Here is a 21,977-nt window from a genome sequence, read left to right as displayed (position 1 = left end):
GAAGCGACAATATAAAACAATGATTATGTGAAAAATAGTATAATAAACAATGAGTTAAAATAGTGTGTTATCCTAATGTCAGCCATTAATAAATGATATGAAAGATAGGGCATTCTCAAAATTACATTTTCTGGTTTGCAAGGAGATTTGCTGTATAACTGTTTGCTGTGTTGGAACAGCTTCTTCACCTTGTTAGAAGTATTAGGCAAGTAGGTTTATTTTCTGATAACCATTTATATAAGAATGCAAAGGTATTCAGTTTAAAGTTCAGTTCAGAACAACGGGAAAATTGAGATAGTCGCATTTGTTGGCACTGACAAACTTAATCGTGTTGTTAGACTTCCAAGGCTTTTTCTTTTTTTTCCCTCCCTTTTTTTTTTTTTTCCTTTTTTCTTCAAGTTAATGGTTTTGTTCCAAGAAAAAAATGAAAAATTCAGTCAGTCAGACAGGCCTTCTAGGTTAGAAACTAGTTACTTTCTTCTACATAAAATTACACTGAAAAGTACATTTGGCATTGTGCAGTGTCAGGCATTCAAAGTTTGAAAGTTTCTTTGCAACCCCAATTTGATTTTATTATTAATTTTTATCTATGAAATTACGTGATTATATGCTGTTTTTCCTCAGGAGTGCAGCCTCACTCACTGCACAGACTTGGATGGTGCTCACCTAACAAGCAACTATTCAGAACACTTATGGTTCTGCATGACCTTCAACCTCATTTACACTTTATTCAAACTCTGCTTTGAATATTGAATTATTGAATCCCATTTTGGCTTTTTATGGCTTTTATTGCTATAATATCAAAATACTTTGCAAATACTATTTTCTTGAATAAAATGAAAGGCATGCTATTATTCCTCTTACAGGGGAGAGGGAAGCTGGCGCACAGAAATCCAGGTTAAGGGTTTCCACTACCTTTTGGCTCTCAACTTGAGATAACTGGAACTGATTTTTAATTGTAATTTATTATTGTATTGAACTTGATACTCTCAGAGAAAAGCCCTGAGTATGCCTATTACTTCCTTATTACCAGCCCTCAAACTCTGAAAGCTGTCATTGTCACAGCTGTATCCCTTACTTCTATGGAGTTGTTTGTGAGTTTTTTGTAACCTCAGGTGGTTGTGCTCAGGCGAGTTGCTGTGCAAGTGACTTTTCACAGATGACACCCAAAGTTCTCCCACAGCACTTCATGTCCTGAAGGAGGATGAGCTATGTGAGCACAGGCTCGTTTTCCATGTTTCTCTTTCCTTTTCTGTCCTATCTCTGCAGCGCTGTTGATGGTTTAGATTTTTGCAAGTCCCATTCTACAAGTTTCATTTTTCACTAAATCTCTGTGCATCTCTATTCTTCCTCTTTATCATCATGAATTTTTCATTCAGTCTTGCTGATTCATTTGTAGTTAATTTTTTTCTCTTCATGCCACATTCTTCTTGCACTTCGATGCTCTTTAAGATGTACGATTCTTCTGAGGAGAATAGTTCTTTCCTTCTCACTTGGCTTAAGATTTGGGCTTCTGTTTCCTTATCTAAACCTGTTGTCCCACTTCCTTTCCAACTAACTTGGCTTTTAGTTCCAGCCCACCTATAATGTGTAACTATAGTATTTGAAAGTGCCTCAGTCTGACCTTTGTGTCCCTACCTACAGCATGTCAACAGCCCCCCAACAAACTCCTAGTGGTAAAGTTTTGCTGCTGTCTTCTGTCCTGGCGAGTGAGTCTGTATTAAGACATTACACATGGTTGGGCTTAAGCTATAGAAACACATTTCAGCTGTGTGAGGATAAGCAGTGACCACAGGCAGGACTAGGCCTGCTTTTGTTGAACAGGAAGTTAATGTCAGAGTGGAGCACTGGAGTAGTGGGAAGCAAAATGAGAGAGATTAATCAGTCCTCAGAACTCTGGAGGGCCTGTCCTGAGTCTGAGGACTTATTTATCTCAGATACATTATGGGCGGTGAGGAGAAGAATTCAGCTGTGCTAGCAGTAATCAACATATGATTCTGTGTCTTGATATATGGCATGTTGGTGCCATAAATACTAACACTGTTACTAATGTAAGTGATTACAGTTGTTTTTTTTCCACTGTTCTTCAATCTGCTTCACAGTGTGATAACTGCGGGATTGAACCTATTCAGGGTGTTCGGTGGCACTGCCAAGACTGCCCTCAAGAAATGTCCTTGGATTTCTGTGACTCTTGTTCTGACTGGTGAGCAGCATATGCTTCTATTTGGTATTTGTAAATACCGTGAGTATATCAATGTGGTATTACTGCTGTGTATACCTGCTCCAGCACAGGATACATCTCTTGTGTTGGGTGAAGTGAAAGATACTTAAACATATATTCGTGGGAGATGTACATCTAGAACATGCTTGCAAAATACATACAATAATAATACAGAGGACAAATTAGATTTACTACTGTTAAATAGTTGGGGGGAAATTGTTTTTTGTACAATAATTGTTCAGTATCAGATTTGGTATGACTCTTAATATGATCATTGAAAGCTGTTTATGAAAGTTAAGGAAAATATTTGACTTTTAAACTGTTATCTTTTTCTTTCCCTTGCAGTCTGCATGAAACAGAGATTCATAAGGAGGATCATCAGTTAGAACCTATTTACAGAGCAGAGACATTTTTAGACAGAGACTACTGCATGTCCCAGGGCACCAGTTACAATTACCTTGACCCAAACTACTTTCCAGCAAATAGATGACATGGGAAGCAGATCTACAATCTTGGGCTTACTATCCTATTTGAAAAATAACAATGGCACCATTGTTAATTCTGTGCACATTTTGGAAAGACTCTCTGCTTTCCCTGAAATGTCGCTCACAGCATGACAGCTTCCTGGGTGTACTTGTCAAACTACAGCTTTGAGCTGTCATGGTTCTAGATCACTGAACAGCAGCTGAACATTCCTAGTGTGCAGAAGGTTTCACTGGGAGACTTTTTCACCACATTAGTCATTTTTAGGTGGTGAATCTAAACACAAAAGAAAAACATACAAAAGGGTGAGCCAGAAATGAGAGCACACATTAAAGACAGAGTAAATTCCAAAGGCTTTGAAGAACTTGGTTATAATGAGATCCAGAGGAGATGAAGTATTTATATAAAAACAGTTTAGTAGCTTGCAGTTTTGTTGTGAAATAGTTTTCAGCACAGTAACTGACTTTAGGCAAGGTTTTAACCAATGACAGTGTTTGCTTCTAGGATATACTCTAAAAAATACTCACTGTCTCAGCAATGGTTGGTTACAGGCCTTTATTAAATCGGAGCTGCTTAATCACATTGACTTTCAATTTTTTTAATTTTTTTTAAATTTTTTTTTTAAAAACCACGATGAACTCTATTTACCAACAGTGAAGCACTACAGGAGGCAACTGTGGCATTGCTTCCTTAACCAGCTCATGGTGTGTGAATGTTATAAAATTGTCACTCAGATATATTTTTTAAATGTAATGTTATATAAGATGATCATGTGATGTGTACAAAATATGGTGAAAAGTGCCAGTGGTAGTAACTGTGTAAAGTCTCTAATACTCAACATTAACTCCTTTAAAATAAAATACACAGCCTTCTGCCTCTGTATTTGGAGTTGTTAGTGCAACTCATCAAAGAAAACTGCCTAATATAAATCATATATATGGTAATAATTTTTCCTCTTTTGTAGTCTGCACAAGATCCATGAAAGATTGTATTTTTATTACTATTTAAACAGTGATTAAATTTAGCCTGAGCAGTGAGCAAGGGTTCACATGCATTCTTTTATACTGCTGGATTTTGTTGTGCATCATTTAAAACATTTTGTATGTTTCTTCTTATCTGTGTATACAGTATGTTCTTAAATAATGTTCAATTGTCAGGAGAACTGTGAGAAATAAACTATGTGGATACAGTCTGTTTATATATAGAATGCTTGCTGTGACTTCCTTTCTGTGTAGTTTTGACTTTTTAATCAAAATGGAAAACATTAAAGGGCATTTTAATATGTCATACAGATACTCACTATGCAGACCTGCAAGATGCCCAGCGCCTTCCTCGGCTGTTAATATCAGTGGGAGCTGATGGCGCTCTGCACCTACGTAAATATGCTTCGCCTTTGCAGGATTGGCATTTCAGTTTTCTTGTATCTTATTCATAAATTGTTCTTTTCCAGATTTCAGGAAAATCAGACTTTAGTAGCTTTGGTACACTGTATGTCATTGTCTGAGAAGCTTTGTAATTATTGTGACATATTTTTAGTTAATATATTTTTTATTGAAATGTATAGCTTGTGATTCAGAAACACTTGATTATTTTATAACTGTAGTAGACTTCCAGTTGCTTGAAAACTTGAACATTCAAGAGTAATTAGCTATAAAAGAAAGTAATTTGACTTTAAAAGTAAATAAATATGGCAATAAGAAGGGCTGGCTGCACCTAATAACCTAATTATAGCCTGATGAGTATTAATTTTCACAATAACACTTAGGTGTAGTCATTTTTTGCTTCAGAGAAAAGCAAGTTTAAGCATCTAATCTATTTAGAAGGTACTAGAGTACAGTTACTAGAACACTGAGCAAGTATCATGTAAACCTATCTCGCATATCTTGTATACTTGGATAAATTAAATCAAACCTAGGAAAATACAACAAAAATTCACAAGGCATACTTCAGTTCTCCCTTTAATTCAGAAAGATACTGCTCTGACAGGATCTAGTGAAAGAGTATGAAAGACCATTTGTGCTGTTTATGAGAAGGCAGAGTTGGTGAAGATGTGTTATCAGGGAGAGAATCTGTAGTAAACTGTCTGTGTTCTGTTGATATCCTAAAGAAAAAAGGAAATAATGGAAGTACATTAGTGAAAATATGATTAAAAGCAAATACTCAGTCATCCATTTAGGATAGCTTGGGAAGAAAAATATATATGTAATTTGAATGACATTGGAAGCAGAAGGAGAATTTCAAATCTGAATCACCTAAGAAAGAACTGTCTTGAATAAATCCTTTTGTTAATTGAATGCATATAAATATTTATATGTCCATATGCATGCATATACAGATATTTCTCTTGCATATATTATGAACATATGCAAACAGATATCTAATGCACATATACCCAGACAAGCATGGGATTTTTTTGTTCCACAAAAAGGACCAGAAAAATCAGGAACTTTGAACTGAAACTGTATGATTAATAATTTTTGTATTTTTTTTAAGGTAGCAGCTGATTTTTGTCTTTATTCCCATCCGACAAGTGTGATGTTCCACACTTTTTCCACATTTTTTAACCTATTTGTAATTAGTTGTAATAAAAAATACTCCAAAAAGCAACCCAGATGAATTTGGAACTTCATAGTAACTCCAGATTTTTATTTTTATTTTTTTTTTAAATACTATACAATACAGCTGCTACTGCTTGCAGGCTTGGTTTAGAAAAAACTACCTTTTCAAGCTCATACATTATGAAAGTCTCTTGCTTAAAGCTGTTGTACTGCAGATGTTGGTCATGTAATGCCACTATTCTGGAGCTGGAAAAGCACTTCCTAGAGCATCAGAGGTAAAATGTAGTCTGTAAAAGGACCGAGGGAAGGAGGAACATCCAGGATGTGAAGGATAAGAACATATCTAAGATACTCCCTTAATAAAATAATTGAATTAGCATTTACAGGGCAAATGCTATGGAAGAGAAAGAAAACAGAAGAGTCTGCCCTGAGTGGAAAAAGGACATACTTTGTAAGCATGCTGATTTGAACTATATGTCCAAGTCATGTACTGTGCTTTAAAAAGGATTAAACCCACATAAATTGTAACAGAAATTATTACTCCTCATTTTTGTATGTTTTATTTGTATTATGTCCTCATTACAAGAAAGGTAACTTTAAAAATACAAATCTGCTGCATCAAGTGCAACTTTAACAGAAAGAGCAATCATGCAACCCACTTCAACTGAATTTATCCAGTAGTTCCAGTAAGAGGATGCAATTTTATAGGAATGTCAAACAAGCTTTTATTTAGTTGTCAGTAAACCAAAGAACCTCCACAATATTTTTGTTAACTTAATGGAAATATGATATGATTTTTACAGACTTGTTTTCAGATGTTATGGATGTTGTGGCCTACTGAAGATGCAAGCAAATATTTGATTATTTTAATCCCTGGCTCATGGTTAACTTTATATGTAGATTTTAGCTGATATAGTAAAACTGATGTTAATATGGATAATTATCAAATTGCACATGTAACTGCACTATACAATCATTATTTTCACCTTAGTCCACAAAACTGGGAAGTCATCATTTATAATACCCAGCACTTTCCAACAGAAGACAGCTGTCTCAAAAATGGTGTCTGCTCTGAAACAAGAAAGACCTCACAGGACTGACAGACTTCCACAATATTCAGCTGTGTCTTTGCTTTCAATTATTTTTTGTGTTATAGCTGTGTTCTGGGGATGTCTGCAAAATTGTATTTCAACTTTTAGCTTTACTAATTCTAGCTGTCTTACAGCTGCGTGTAACGAGATTTTAGTCACTAAGAAAAAAACAAAAAACAAGCTAAGTGATACCCCAACTATTAATACTGTTAATTAAAAATCAATGGGACAATTGCAGTGTTCTTAATATGCTGTACAGTGAATGGTGTGGTTGAAGAGCTCACTGCTGACCAGGCAATGTGTCTGACTTCCATTCAAATATATAAGATCATGAAATACAAACTAGAGCTGCTGTTCACCATGCTGCTTGTAGCCCGTGAAGAGCAAACAACCACTAAAACAACATACAGTTCTTAGTGTGGAGTTAGCATACAGGACACTCTATATTGAGTGTATTGTCTGAACAGAGAAAAAAAATCATCTGAAATAACATACCACATGCACAAATTCCAGATACCTCTCAAGAAAGCAGTATTGCTTTGAACAGCATTTTATTCATGACTGCCAAGTGCATGTGTGAGGTGAAGCTGTGTACAGACCGTTACTGCATTACTGTTGAAAACGCTGCTGCTTCATTTTTCAGAAAAGAGTCAATTGACTTGCAGACTTCCAGAAAAACATCCTCTGGTGTTGCTTCTGCATCAACCTGTGAAGGAAAACAAAAGTAGTTTTGATTAAATTATAAATAATTATCTTTAAATTATCAATGATGACACAGAAAAGGGGTCCAGTATAAAAGAGAAGTTCTGTTTCATGTTACAAGCATCCCAATAAAACGAAGAGGCGTCCATAAAAGTTATTCACCGTTTCCAGAGATTTATGTGGAAGAGTCTGAAGGCTTCATTGTCTGGAGCAAAGCACGTTGATCAAATGAGGAAGATCGAGCTCTTTATCCGAAGTACTCGTATTTTAAAGTAAAATTATACCCTTGATATACAGACAAGTTTCAAGGATTTGCAGAAACTATTTCAATGCTTACCTGAAAAAAAAAAAAAAAAAAAAAAAAAAAAAAAAGCTCTGATGCCCTACCCATAATGAAATGAAAGAATGATTTGATGATTTGTTAATTTGTTTTCTGTCTTTTCTGTCATCTAAAGTCAGCGGATGCAATGCTCTGACCTAAATGCTTCCAAATGACAGTGAAAGCAGGGTTGTGTGTTTCTGAGTGTTTCCATTTCCAAGATTGGTGAATCAGTTCTGGTTTTCTTACAACCTATGGGCAAGGCGTGTTTTACAGCAGCACTGCTTTTGTTGTATGACCACTCGCTTTCAGGGAAGGTTTTTTGTTTCTTTAATAACACAAAGTTTCTGTTTTGGCCAGAGGTTGTCCAGGCTGTTCAAGTTTTTTTTTTTTCCTTTTTTTTTGTGAATTAACTTCAAAAAGAACAAAACCAAACTATTCCGAGAAAGAGATTGCTGCCTTGTAGTGATGGGCAACAACATTTGCAGCCAGTAATGTTTCTGTTACCTAGAAAATGTAATGTACTGACAAGTTTCTTTCAACAATGAGTTGCATGTCCAACCCATGCAGGTAATTACTTCAGGAAGGAGAGCTTTCTGTTGTCTTCACAGTAGTTGCAGAAGCTTTCATGCTGGCTGTGTACACCTGCAGACTGCACTTGCCAGTGATTCAGTTCCTCTCAAATGCCCTGGTCTTCAGATTCTCTACTCAAAAGCAAGCTTCTTCTCTGCTTCTTTCTTAATGCTTTCTCTTTCATGCATGCATGACATCAAATTTGTACACGTCAGACCCATGACAACTTTCCTAAAGCCTGTGTTTCTGAACTACACACTGCATTTTCAACTCCAAGATAGGATGCCAGACAATTGTAGTGTTTGAAGGGGACGTTCCTGACAATTGCGCTTTTCTGCCACCAATTTGTTCTGCAGAAGGAAAGGAATTTCAGTCCCATGCCCCTCCCCAAATATATTTTTGAAATAGGCAATGAAATACCCTCAGACGCACTGTTGCTTGCAGCCAGCTCCTGTAGAGCCTGACTGCACTCAACGCACATTTAAGTCCCTCAGTGCTAAGTCTTGTGTGAAAGTCAGCAGCTGCTCCTTGCAGAGAGCCAGTGAGGGATCACATTTGTGCTCCAGAGCTTCGTTTCACTCTTGGTGGCAGGCACAGATGCTGCGAAGTTTGGTCCCTTGTCACATCCCGTCAGACATGCTGGCACATCCAGGCGGGCTAGCCCCAAACTCAGCAGTTCCAGCTCTGGAAACAACGCAGCACCAGTCTGGCCAACCTTTAATAAGCCTGACAGGGTCTGGTCCCCTTGGACTCACAGCAAGGGGGTCTTACAGTCTGAGCCATCCAAGCCCATTCTGGCGATCTTTCAGAAGCACGGTTCTGTTGCTGCCATTGCAGCTTTGTTAGGAAGGTTTTTGATGGAGCAGGTGGTGCCTTCGAAAGGTCAGGTCACAAACAAGGGCTGCATGCCATTCACAATCCCTTTTTGGCATAGAAGCAAAGGGCTTAGAGGATGGATACCTACGTGTGCCAAGAGAAAGGGGGAAGACAGAACCATTCAGGACCAAAAGCCTAGATTCCTAAATTAGAATAAAACTAGCAGCTCCCATCTTGCCTACTATAAAGCAGCTTGGTTTGTCCGTCTCAACTGCCAAGACACCTGCTCCATACAGCTATCCCCCAGGGAAAAAACTTCATGCCAGGTGAAGGCTGCAGCTACTTCAAAGCTCTCAGCATTTCTTCAGCCCGGAGGATCTCCTGGTGCTGACAGGGCCACGCAGTCTGGCCAGGGAGCACGCTGCGAGCTCCAGAGCTGACGTTTGATCTGATAAATGCACAGCTGAGAATCGGTTGTGCCAAGCTTCACACCGTCCTTCACCTACTTGAGAAGTTAGATCTCACTGTGAACACTGTGAGTTAGCACAAAGTATTCCGGTCCAGTAGAGTTCATTGGAGCAGCTGTGATAGCAAAACCTGCCTAAGGATGGAAACACTGGATTCAATGCCTGAAGATTTAGGCTGTGCTAAATTGACAGCTCACCCAGAAACTTCTGATTCACATGACAGCCACGTGAGACTACACCTCTGGAGACAGAGCAAACCCGATGGCCAACAGCCCGTTCCTGGGCTGGTGACCAGTCTAACCCAGATCAGTCTTAGCAGACCTTCTACTTCTGAAATGGGTGGCTTGCTCATGCCTGTGTAGCACAGCAAAAAACACTTCCATACAGTTGCAATAAACACATGGGCTTATGCCTTGAGAACTAATAAATTAGACAAGCACGCAGTAAGGTGTTGTCTCCTTGTTCGTTGAAATGCCTGCCCTCCTCTTCCTCTGATTTCTCCCAGAAAGCTGACCCAGTGTGACTGTGCTTGCAGGGAGCTAAAATAGCACCATGTGAATTCTGCCTCGTACAGACAGCTCTGAGCTTGAGGCAGTACAGAACGTGAATGTGTCCTCTGCAGCTCCTGCAAGAAGTGTTATCTGTGTTGGAGCTCAGAGTGAATGCCAGCCTTTGGTGAATGTTTGGTGACTTTTAGTCCTAAACAGCTCTGATAGTGAAGAAAAATGCAAAAAAATACACATTTGTGAGACATTTATGTATATACAACATCTAAATGCTAACGTATTCTACTAATGTATATATAAAAAATGTAAGTGTATTTGATAAATATGCATCCTTTTGGCTCAATACATATTTTTATTATCTCTTTATTGCATAAATGCATCTGAAGTGGTTAACCAATCGAACCTAATCAGTGTAGCTGTCTTGCCATAGGTGTCTCCTGACCTTTTCTAGAACTGGGATTGATTCTCAGGTCCAGGTCCAGGCTGCTGTGATGAAGAATTAGGTCTGTGAGCACAGAAATTGTTGCCCTTTATGACTGGCTGGAACGCTGCCTTCCTAACAGTCACAGTAAAATATGGATGAGCTTGACTAATGACAGCCCCATGCTGGCCTCCAAAATTACAAAGGTCCAATTCATAAAACTAACTTAATGTCATGGCACAAAACTAACTTAATGTGACAATAATTCACAGCTAGTACAGCAATAATTCAGTGGCATTCTCTGCAGTTCCAGGAGAGAAAACTGTATTTTTTGATTAGAAGAAATCTCATGAACTAGGACTGTTTTCAAGGTTATTCAAGGCTATTTTCTGATGTTAAAAGCAAGATCTAGCTATGGTTTTATACGGTACTTTTAGGTCTGAAATGCCACTATGACTTTAGGCAACTTCTAACACAGAACAATTTAATGAACTTATTTGAAAGATGATGGAAATAATGATTATAGTGCAATGTTGCTCATTTTGGCATTAAAATCAGCTAGTTAAATCTTCTGTCATCAGATCTCCACTTGTTGTAGGTTTGGGGAGCTAGAACCCTATATATCTACTGCCACCAAGAAAAAACAGCCTGGATGGCTGAAGACTGTGGTTTTCAGAAAGTCTGAGACTGGAATAAACTCACTGGTTAGAAGCTTCTTATTGCAGGTCAGTCAAGGTCAGCTGTGTTGTCACTAACACGTTTTTGTCATTAAATAGGAGTGTTCAAAACTCTTTGAGCCTGGTACTACAGTACAATCAGAACCAACAGATCGAGCTGTCTGGAAATCCAGGAGAAATATGCTGCCCTGATTCACATTTGGTGTGAATAGCACTGTGTGTTATCTATAACCACCTGCTAATGTTTCTGATGCATCTTTTCACACTGGTGTCTCATCTAATGGGTCACAAACCACCAGGGGGAATGACAAAGAAATACTTGTTCTTTTGTTCCCCAAGTACTTATCTGCCAGGGTTAATGATTCTCTGATAACCTTTCAAAAGATGGAAATAAATTACATACTTACTATCACTATTAGCATTGATCATCCTTTCTCTGAAGGGAAAATTACACATCTGTCCCTCCCCCGAGAAACTTCTAGTAGGGGATAGCAGCATGAGAAGGCTCAGAAGTGGAAGATCATGAGATGGTAGATGGTGGCTGATTCAGTGTGGCCATCTGCTTACAGTTCTTACAGTTATGTTTGTTTCATAACGGTTATGTGAAATGTGTGTGCTAAGAATCTAATAGTTTCTGCTTAAACAGTATATGACTTTAACTAATTTTAGAAAAAAAAAAAACAGTATTACAATACTGTGAAAAAGAAAAAAAAAAGAAAAAGAAAAAGAAAAAGAAAAAGAAAAAGAAAAAGAAAAAGAAAAAGAAAAAGAAAAAGAAAAAGAAAAAAAAAAAAAAAAAAAAAGAAAAGAAAAATAAAAAAAAAGAAAAAGAAAAAGAAAAAAAAAAGAAAAAGAAAAAAAAAGAAAAAGAAAAAGAAAAAGAATAAGGAATGCATTATAGTTGAAGTTTTTAGGTTAAGCTTCAATAAATACGGTGTGATCTGCAATAATGAAGGTTTACGGAAATCTGATCTGGGATGCCTTCTTTGTTTGTTATAGTCATGTTCCTTTTCCTCAGATGGCTGTTTGACTAGGGACGTTGTATTTGAGACACCTACTGTTTTGATGTTAACTAGGTAGGATCAGCCTTGTCTTGCTTGACTACCAAGGCACTGCTCTATTACTTATTACCCTCCTACATACTGTCACTTGGAAAAAGCTTTAAAGTATGAGTCAGACATTAAAAACAATCTCTTTTTTTTTTCCCTTTCTTTTTTTTTTTCTTTTCCTCCCTTTCTTCTCAATTGACAGAGGGCCACGTATTCAAAGATATTTACATTTAGGCAAGTTAAAAAACAAGTAGGTGCTGACCAAATTTTCAAATACACTGTTCTGTCCAGGTGCCTCAGAATTCACCAAGAAATAAATTTAAGAACAACAATATCTACCTGCTTACTACAGCTAGCATAGTATATTTCATTTACCTGAGCATCTGCATCCCACAGAATTAGTCAATTTGCAACTGTTTTATTTGTTTGAGAAGCGCTTTCAGCCCTCAGATTTCCAGTGAATTCTTTCTTAAAAAGCACCTCCTTGCTGTCATTAGCAGCAGGTGGATGTTCTGTAACTGACCATAAAAGCAACTATGGAACATTAAACCATATCCCCAAAACATGATTATTTTTTAAATAAATTGGAAATTTTCTAGCTCACTGCTACAGCTACTTTGCCATCCAGAATGCAATTTGGAAACTTAATGCCTTAGCAGAAAAGTGAACAAAGGACATTGTTATTCTTTGCCCTTCATTTTGTCAGTTCCTCTTCCCTCTTAAATACATACCTGTGAGTTACATCACAGTCCTTCATCTCAGCTAAGCAGCTGGAAGGATCACCATTATTTATTCCTGTCAGGTTCACAGACATTTCATCTGCATCCAAAGGTTCCACCCTTTGTGCATGTCTCGCACTTCCACTGCTGTGCAGCAACACTGACAGGTAATCTTTGTACAAAAGGAAATTTCAGACAGAGTCCTGATCTTCTGGCAGCTCTGTTGGGTCACTGTTCTTGTTCAGAGATCACCAGAACAAAGAAAAACTCCATTCCCACATATGATATTGGTTAATTATTAATGCATCAATGCACAATAACTCTGGGTTTAGAGAATGTCATAAAATTCTCATTGATTAAAATGGGAATGCTGTTACAACCATATACCTTCATCTTTTCTGTGTAAATAAAGCAAAGAGAAGAATTCCCAATAACTGCAGAAGTCAGACCTGAATTTTTCTGTCTCTGTTGGGTTTATTAGGCTCCTGCCATCCGTGCTGTAATCCCTGTTCCAGAAAAGAGAATGAGCAAGCCAATTTGACATTGTGGTCTCAAGTACACCTTGATGTGGCACAACAGAGCAGGTCCTCCTCCACTGAGTGCTCATCTGACTTTTAATTCCCACACCAACCCCTCTGCTGGCCTTACGCCCAGGTCTGAATTTTACATTTGCATATTTAATCTCTTGCCTGTTTCCAGACTGAAAACTTCTGGGCTGGATAGGACAAGTTAAACATGTACCATCATTGCCATGTACTGTTCCCAGTCCATGGAAAACTGCTTAGCCCTAAATACACTTAAAATGGAGAAATCAAATAATATCAACCTTCCAGACTGATTTTGTTGTTAAATAAGTCTGTTGAACAATTCTGACTTTCTCCTCTGTGGCAAAGCAGGGACTGGGTGCTATAATTAATATCTGTAAAACATGATCACTTACACAATTAAACATCACTTCATCTAGAAGTCACACGTTGCAAAAAGCTGACAAAAAATGTCTGATGCTAATTTTCATGGCAGTTAGGTGGGATTTAGACTCTTAAAAGCTCAACATCAACTCCTTTGAAACTCCTCCATCAACTCCTAAGAAAGGGCCTGGCTGGAATCTCACGGGACATAAAGCTCACATGGGTGCTCCCCTGAAGAGCTGCTTCTGTTGAAAAATCAGTCCTGGGTAGGATATAACTTTCCAGAAGAAGGCAACTAAAGATATGTTTGAACCCTTATTCTCTCCTTGTCTTAAATAGATTCTCTTCAGATGCTTTGGCTGTCGCTTATTCTGGGATCACAGCTAGACCTGGATCTGTAAACGGCACCTTCCCTAAAGCTGTTAGACCCCATCAGCTTTGCCTGAGAGAAGTACAAAAGCATCTTGTCTGGAGTCACATGGATTAGTTTAAAGACTCTGTGAATGTAGATGAAATCTTTTCTTTTGAGAGGTCTTCAAAGCAACACCTGTAAATTCACTTTGGTAACTTTGCCTGTCATATAACACAGTTCCTTCAGTGAGCAGAATTATAGAGGCAGAGGCATCTAAATAGGATGCTAACATCTAACATCTTCAGCCTGTGCTGGTCGGTGGTGGAGAGTAATAAAAAAACACTTAGGAATGAACAGATTCCTCAAGATGAAAACATTTGCTGTTATAAATAAAATCAGTAAATAAAACAAACAAACAAACAAACGTTAGACTGCCAGTAGGTGAAGTCTCAGTCTTCAGTGCATGTGTGTGATATTATAAATAACAAAAACCAAGAACTATTTTAGCCTAGCCTAAAATAATTAAAAAAATAAATAAAGCGGGGGGTAGGGGGGAGGGAGGGAGAGGGACATTTAGATGTGTTACTGATATTCTTTTTGCTTTTGACCCAAATTTTCTTTCTTCATTCAGAGAACATCAGAGTGGCTGCTAATGTCAATGCTTATGCAGCCTCTAAAATATGTTGCTATAAATGAGAAACTAACCCCATGTCCAGGGAACCTGGGAACTGCAAACTTTTCTATTACTCTCAGCTTTCTTCAACACATGCAGCTTAAACATATTCACTGCTAAAATTGTTTAAAAACTGTAAACATAAATGTCTGTTTTTTCGTAATTTTCCACATAGTTTAACTTCAAGCAAATACTGTGTATCACAATCAACACATTTTGTATTATGTGGAAACAGCTGTTGACCGAGTCTTAATTTGATTTTTTTGGTCTTTATTCTTCAAATTGTTGACCCAAATAATGTACAGGTTTGAAAGATGTGCATTTACAAATGATAATACAGGCTGGAAAGAACCTCAGTGGGTCATCTTGTCCAGCCTTCTGATCAAAGGAGGGCTGGGTAGTGGAAGTATGCCATGATTCACTATGTTTGTTGTATGATTGACCAAGTCAGACTGTATGACTAAACTCTTTGGGATCACTTATCCAAGAGTATCACCTAGAAAAATTTCCTATACAATCATTTCTTCCAGGAAACAAACAAACAAACAAACAAAAAACACTTCTTTCAAAGTATTTAGTGCATTTCCAAAATTGAATGTTTGATTGTTCGTTTATTTATTTTTTGCTATTTATTCTAGCAGTACTTACTGCAGAACTGGTGAGGAGTATTTGGATCAAAATAGCTATTGAAGCCAACTGCACTGTGTGAATCTTAGATTTTAGATCTACTTTTACAATTTGACTATAGGTGGAAAGTAAACATTAAAATAGATTCCCACAATTGTTCAACAACACTTGGTTAAAAATAAATAAATAAATAAAATCACTTCCCTCTCCCATAAACGATCTAAACTACATTTACTTCTGCTCCTTGCTGTACAGGTACCAGGGTTGGAGGCTTCTACCTGAGACTGTCCAGTGGTACCAAGGATAATCTGGGAGGCTTAATTTTAAAAGTCCACCTTTGCCAAATATTTTGGCAGTGTTCTCCAAATGCTGATAAATAGCTGAACAAGTACTTGTCTACATCATAAGTGTTTGGTGGCAGGGGGTTGTGATAGGGGCTGTCTCTCTAATTAAATCCATAATGGATTCACGTCTTTGACAGCAGACATGTATTTTACCAGTTTAGTAAAAAGGGCATTAAGTGAGTATTTCAATATGGAGTTTTCAAGAAAAACAGAACACATTTTTCAACCTTAAAAGCACACGTGACTTGCGTACTTGCTACAGCCTCTAGAAAGAAGCTCCCAGAATAATTCCAGAAAGTATTACTGGATTCTTTCACTTTTAGGACGACAAGGATCAGCAAGACCAGCACTTTCTGTAGCTGATGATCAGGCACAGTTTGCCATGATCAAGAAGAAAATGTATAAAAAGGAATATAAACATCCTATGTAAATGAGATTAGAGGTTTGCCAGCATATCCATCAGTTAATTGCACTGATGGAATTTGTCTTGTTTCTCTGCAAAGTATTGATCAGAGAATATAAAAAATGCTTTAAATTTCACATCCTCAGCAGGTGTAAACTGAAGTAATTAACTGAAATTAATATAAATATGTCATTTATACCAGCTGAAGGATCTTTCTTGTGTGCAGGTCTGTTTTATTTCAGGATATACACTGTCAGCTGTGTAAAGGTAACTAAGGGGCTTTGGATTAATATAATCTTTCATCCTAATTGTGAAAGCCTTTATACCTAAACAAAAGCTTTTCAGCATTAACATTTAGCAAGAGAATCTATACAGATGAGGTAGTGATTCAGGATGTGTTGTCAGAATCAGGATAAATTTGTGTTTTGATTCTTTCAACTTATACCATGGAATTCAGAAATTTGAGAATTTTCAAACAAACCAGGTAAGTGAAAGATGAGAACTCTGAAGTGCAGCAACTAATATAGTACATAAATGGTGTTGTGTCAGTATTTTCTGAATATTGCTTATATAATGGAAGTAAAAAGCAATCACTTAATTCAAAAGGTCAATCAATTTACCTTGCATAACTGTGCCTTTTTTTCATAGTATGCAATCACAGGTTTTGCTGCTTGGTAATAGCTTTCGATTCCTTCCTTGATGGTTTCAGCACTGTCAAAGTGCTGACTGCTCTGACTTCTCATCAAAAGGCGACTGCTCATGGTTTCTGCAGAGCAGTCCAGACAAAACACAAGTTTTGGTTCTCCAATCTAGAAAAAAAAAAAAAAAAAAGACAATAAGTATGCAAACCAGTGGCCTGGCAAAGCCTATTTTGTTCTGATAACTTTAAAAAGAAATGCTACTGAAATAATCATCAAGAAAAATATTAGTAAATTACTTATTTGTTTAGGCAGAAATTATGCTTACTAATAAACACCTCTTTTTGTAGCAGAATTTAGAAATCCTAGTCTTTAGGGTCAAGACTTGATTGAACTCTACAAATACAGAGAATATGAGATAAGATCTGAAAAATTCTGGCTGCTTCAACTGAAGCTCATCAATATATTCATCATTTGCAATTGTTTGATAAAAGCTTGATGCAAAAAGCACTGGACTCATGGTATGCTTGGCACAGTTATTCTATCCTTTATTTTTTTTCAGTCTGTGAAAAGTATAATATAAAATTTAGGGAGTAGTAAACTATAGCTTAGAGCTTCAAGAGTAAACCCAAGAAAATGTCCAAATTCAAGTGTGCCCACTTGAACTGGAAATGAGTGGCAACACACAGGCTCAGGAATACCATCAAATGCTTGTCATTGGACTTACAGGAATATGTCCAGTGAATTATTTTGTGTTACACATTATGTCAATATTTGCAGTGTAACTCTGCATCATTACTACCCTTGGCATAAATGAAAGATTTGATAAATTACACTGCATTTGCAAATTGGTGAATCATTTCCAAATTCTGTGAGATGCCTACCACTTAGTGCTTTTTGGCTAGTGCCAAACTAGTCCTGAGGGAGGGTCTGCCCTTTCCTATAAACAACATAAACAAGGATTTATCTATTTTTATTCTCATGTTTTGGGAAAAATAGTAAGTAATTGTCTCTATCTGCATTTGACATTAGATACTTTGGTACTTTATGGGTGAAAAATAATTTGCAAGAAACAACAAAATATTCCTGATAATATTTTAGGAGAGATCCAAAAGCTCTAAAAAACAATCTCTATCATTCTTTCCCCAAGATGATATAAATATGCAAGTCTTTTGGAATGAATCTTGCAATACACTCTGTCATGTGCCCTGCTCAGATACAGCTCTATCTGACACAAAGTATTATCTGAGCAACAACTGTTGGTCTGAATCTGAAGTGATAAACTCCACTCTAGCAAGTAAAATAAAAGCGTTACAGGATCTGAGATAAATAATGTAATAGATTTTCCATGCAGTTATACGTTGAAGCTTTCAATGATGCTCTCAGGCTTTTTCTCATTCCTTCCAGCAGGGATTTGCAGAACATCTTATAGAAAAGAGTGAGATAGTCTTGAGAAAAGATAATTGTTCTTCACACTAGTGACCATTAGATATTTATGTTTTGTTGTTGTTGTTTGTTTTGTTTTGTTTTGTTTTTTTCCATGGCTACAGCAAAGGAAATCTAAATGACTGATACATGGAAACTGATGTTGCTACCCTAGTTTGCATTCTTTATAGAATGAAATATTCTAAAGGTAAATATTTCATGTTAGGCCTTGTGGCTTTGACTGGGGATCGTTGCATTGTGTTGACCTTTCTACTACTTTAATGACATTCTAAGAGACAGCTGAATCTAAGGGATTATCCTGGACAGTTCAATGACAGGCTTTTTTCCAACCATTTTTTCCATACAGATGAGAGAGAACATTAATGTCATTAGCATTAGCAGCAGTTGGATTTGAAAGGCAGTTTTAACATTGCAGAGACTTAAATCAAGTTAAAAACAGATGCGGGCTTAATCAATGATTTCAACAAATGCCCTTTTTGTCTAATTGAACTAAGATTGGGAGAAATTATTCTGTGGACTTCTGCTTCTCTAGAATTATAGCTAGTAAAAAGTTCAGTTATAGCACAGAAAGGATTTGGGCAAAACGTGCTGGAGAATAAACTGTTTCTACATACCTAATTCTAGTTAGGGCTGTCAATCTTTTAAATATAAGCACTATTCCTAAAGTCTTCTAAATAGAACAGCTCTTTGTTAACAATTATGTTTTTTGTACACCGTGTAGATATGTAGTATTATTCACATGCACTTTGCCACCATTAATTTATATCCACCGCATTTCATTCCATTACTGCATAGGAAGAACTTCTGACCACCCTTTAGAAAGAATTGCAGAGCATTATCTCACTAATGAGTCATTTAAAAAAAAATTCACAGAATTTCTGAGCAGCCAAATTCACCCTGCAAAAGCTGGAGTGGAAGCATCAATTCAAAACAGGTATGACATAGCAATTCCAAAGTTATCCCTTGGGGTCCTTGTATTTTACTTCAAATGGCAAAGAAGGTTCAGGACTACAAGATCTTTTGCTGCGATTGTGTCTATGGGAACTGAAAGGGGCTCTGCTTTTGCACTGGATTAAGACCTGTTTGCCTGGCAATGCCACAGTCCAAGACACACTGATTTCCAAGAGTTATTTACAAGAGAAATCTCTAATGTCTTTTTAATGGTCTGTGGCAATTTAGTAAAGGAACTAATAGGCCAACATTTCTGCGAATGGCTTCTCTACCAACTCCTACTGCCCATTATTTTTTCTAGTTTCTGATGCTGTCTGTAAGTCTTGATAGGCTTTTGTGTTAATCAGCTAAATAAAGCAGCTGTTTTCAGAGAGAAAATAGATAATTCATTAAAGCTTTATTACCCTTCAAGCATGCATAGGACATTTGTGAAGTGTAATTTGATAGAACATGTAGTTAACTATTTCCCTTAAATCAACATTTCCTTTCTTACAAGCCCTAGTAAATCCACTCATGGGTTTTATACGGAGTATTTTCTGCAGATTGAGAAATGGACAGCGGAGATTTCTAAGTAAGTCTTAGCACATACTGAGGAAATCAATAACTCTCAAAACTGCCACATAGTCACTTGCAAAACACTCTTTTTATGGTTATATCACCTGTTAGTCATGACAAAAATTTAATCTGTTTACTGATTCAAAGTGGCAGCAAGCTTTAGCAGAGCTGGCTTAATGGTAGGAGGTATTAATTGTGGTGACACAGACCTTCATGTACCTCCACCATGCAGTGCTTGATGATATTTTCATGAGAAGTGTAGCACCCATCCCATAGAATTAGAAAACTCATTCTAAAATGGTAATTTTCACTAAATGAGAATTGCTCCCAGTTTTTATAAAAAAATCTAGCTAAAATAAGGCTTTACTGTCTGCATAGGCAAGGGCAAAAGCTATAATAACTATATTAACGGGGTGCCAAAGTCTCAGTGATCAGCAGCAAAACTATTTTTTGGGCTGATGGATTGGCTCTTTACAAAAAAAACCCTGTTGCAATCCACTGAAGATGGGCACCCTAGCAGCACTAGAAGTACAGTCCTATCTTAATAGGAGAAGTAACAGAATTACAACTACATGGTCACCTTGCTCTCAAACTCTTTTGCTTCATTCAGCTCCCGGGGATAACCATCAATCAGAAATCCTTTTGTGTCCCCTAAATTGGCAACCATGGCTTCCTTCAGTAGCTCAAGGACAATACCCTGCATTGGAAAGAAAGGAAGTTACTTGATTAATTAATAAGAAAGTCTGGTATCTTTATTTGTTATACCAACATTAGTTCTATGCCCTTGAGAACCACTCTGATCTGTTTTGCTAAAAGCATGTCCTGCAAATGCAGGTGTTTTTCTTTGGTACCTGCACATGCTACACAAATCTAGTGTTGCAACCCATCCAAGAGTTTCTAAAGTACCCTCTGGATAGCTGGAAATATTTCATAGTTTCAAAATTAATGTTAATATCTGTGAAACTTTGGGGGCAGTGCTGCTGCATTTTCTAATCTGATGGCATTTCGTTCTGTCATTGATATAATTATATTACATGTAATGAGATAAGACACCCCTTCTTATCAAACACACTGAAGAGCAAAGCAATCAAAATCAAGTCTCATGGTAGCTTTTATTTTCCCGTGAGCAGCACTTCCCAGTGAATTTCATTAGCAAGCACATACTACGATCTAACTGCACTTGCTGAAGACCCATCAAGAGGTCAGGCTGCAGACCTGCCATGTGAAAGTCAAGTTCAGCTGAGAACAACAAACTGTCTTCATAGTCTCCATTAAACTGCAGTCCAGCTACACTGGGATGTTAGCCAGCTCTGCAGGGAAACGCTGCAGGTATTGTAAATTAGAGCAGCTGCCAGGAGGACCAGCTCTGAATTTGAAATGCAAAGCTATAAAATGGACATAAAGTTTCTGTTTCCTGTACTTATTCCTACATTCTGCAATGTATAGTACAGCATCTGTCTCACTGTATTTCTTGAGTAATCTATATTGTGTACGGGAGTCTGAAATGTAAACAACTACTGGCACAGAAAGGGAAGAGAAGTGCCACAGATCGGGCGATGAGGAAACTTCTCCCTCAAGTTGCAGATTCATTTTCCTTAAATCGGAATAACCTCTTATTTCCACCCTTTTAGACAATCTATATACTACCATTGCTCTTAACAATTAGGACCACAGATAAAACTGTAGCTTACTGCTGGCACAGGTTCACCACATTCCATGATGTCTTTGATCAATTTACTTCTCTCTGATAATGACGATAACTCATTTTGGAGAAGGTCACCAGTGGACAGGTGAGTAAATCCGTACTTCTTCACTAACTGTTCACATTGGCTGCCTTTGCCAGACCCAGGACCACCTTGGTAAGGGAAAAATGTCAATAATTAGAAAGGAAGAAATGCATTTTCTCAATTTATAGAAACTGAGAAAATGGAAGGAAATTGATATGACTGCCTACAATTTTATTATTAGTATTTTTTTTTTTAGTAAAGACACTCTATATAGTAGAACAAATCATATAATTCCTTTCCGATACACTACACCGCTGACTCCAAAACCATGTGTTGAAATCAAAGGAGTCACAACAATGTGAAATGTCTTGCAAAAGAGAACCTGTTCCTAAAACACAATTACCGTGTCAATGAAAAACATTAAACAGGGAGCAGGGGAGGGGATTTGATTCCATACACATTCAGGCTTGCAAGTTGCAAAAAATACTAGCAAATTAATCTTCCCTGCATCCCTGTGAAGGAAATATTTTGCCCTCAGCTGTGTGGAATGGAAATGTATAAGCAGAGATGGTGAAACCTGACTGTGTTATGTGGCATATATGTGGGAGCACAGCAGCTAAATCCTTTTGCCCTGTGGCAAATACAAGAGCACAACTTCACCGAGCTTGCTTCCTCTTCCCCTGAGCTGGAGAGTTTTCACAGGTGCTGGTACATCTGCCGATAACCAAAAGCCACATACAGAAGCAGCTAA

The 21,977-nt window shown here is 37.3% G+C and overlaps 2 protein-coding genes across 5 annotated transcripts in view; one reads left to right on the top strand and one right to left on the bottom strand.

Annotated features, from left to right (window-relative positions):
- The window catches only part of ZZZ3 (zinc finger ZZ-type containing 3), a 59,130-nt gene extending 55,228 nt beyond the window's left edge, over positions 1-3,902 (top strand). For all 4 annotated transcript variants that reach the window (XM_032192514.1, XM_032192515.1, XM_032192512.1 and 1 more), the window contains exons 12-13: positions 2,103-2,203; positions 2,567-3,902. In XM_032192514.1, coding sequence (XP_032048405.1) covers positions 2,103-2,203; positions 2,567-2,711 — 246 coding nt within the window. In that variant the 3' untranslated portion in view covers positions 2,712-3,902. The remainder of the gene's footprint in view (positions 1-2,102; positions 2,204-2,566) is intronic.
- A 1,244-nt stretch (positions 3,903-5,146) lies between these two features.
- The window catches only part of AK5 (adenylate kinase 5), a 94,528-nt gene continuing 77,697 nt past the window's right edge, over positions 5,147-21,977 (bottom strand). Inside the window, exons 11-14 of the mRNA XM_032192516.1 lie at positions 21,191-21,354; positions 20,080-20,196; positions 16,530-16,718; positions 5,147-7,059 (exon numbers count right to left, since the gene is read on the bottom strand). Of these exons, the coding sequence (XP_032048407.1) occupies positions 6,955-7,059; positions 16,530-16,718; positions 20,080-20,196; positions 21,191-21,354 (575 nt within the window). The 3' untranslated portion in view covers positions 5,147-6,954. The remainder of the gene's footprint in view (positions 7,060-16,529; positions 16,719-20,079; positions 20,197-21,190; positions 21,355-21,977) is intronic.

The sequence above is a fragment of the Aythya fuligula genome, chromosome 8 (assembly GCF_009819795.1).
Source record: "Aythya fuligula isolate bAytFul2 chromosome 8, bAytFul2.pri, whole genome shotgun sequence".
Lineage (NCBI taxonomy): Eukaryota > Metazoa > Chordata > Aves > Anseriformes > Anatidae > Aythya > Aythya fuligula.
Note: the sequence above shows the minus strand (reverse complement) of the source record. Positions and strands in the feature narration are given on the sequence as shown.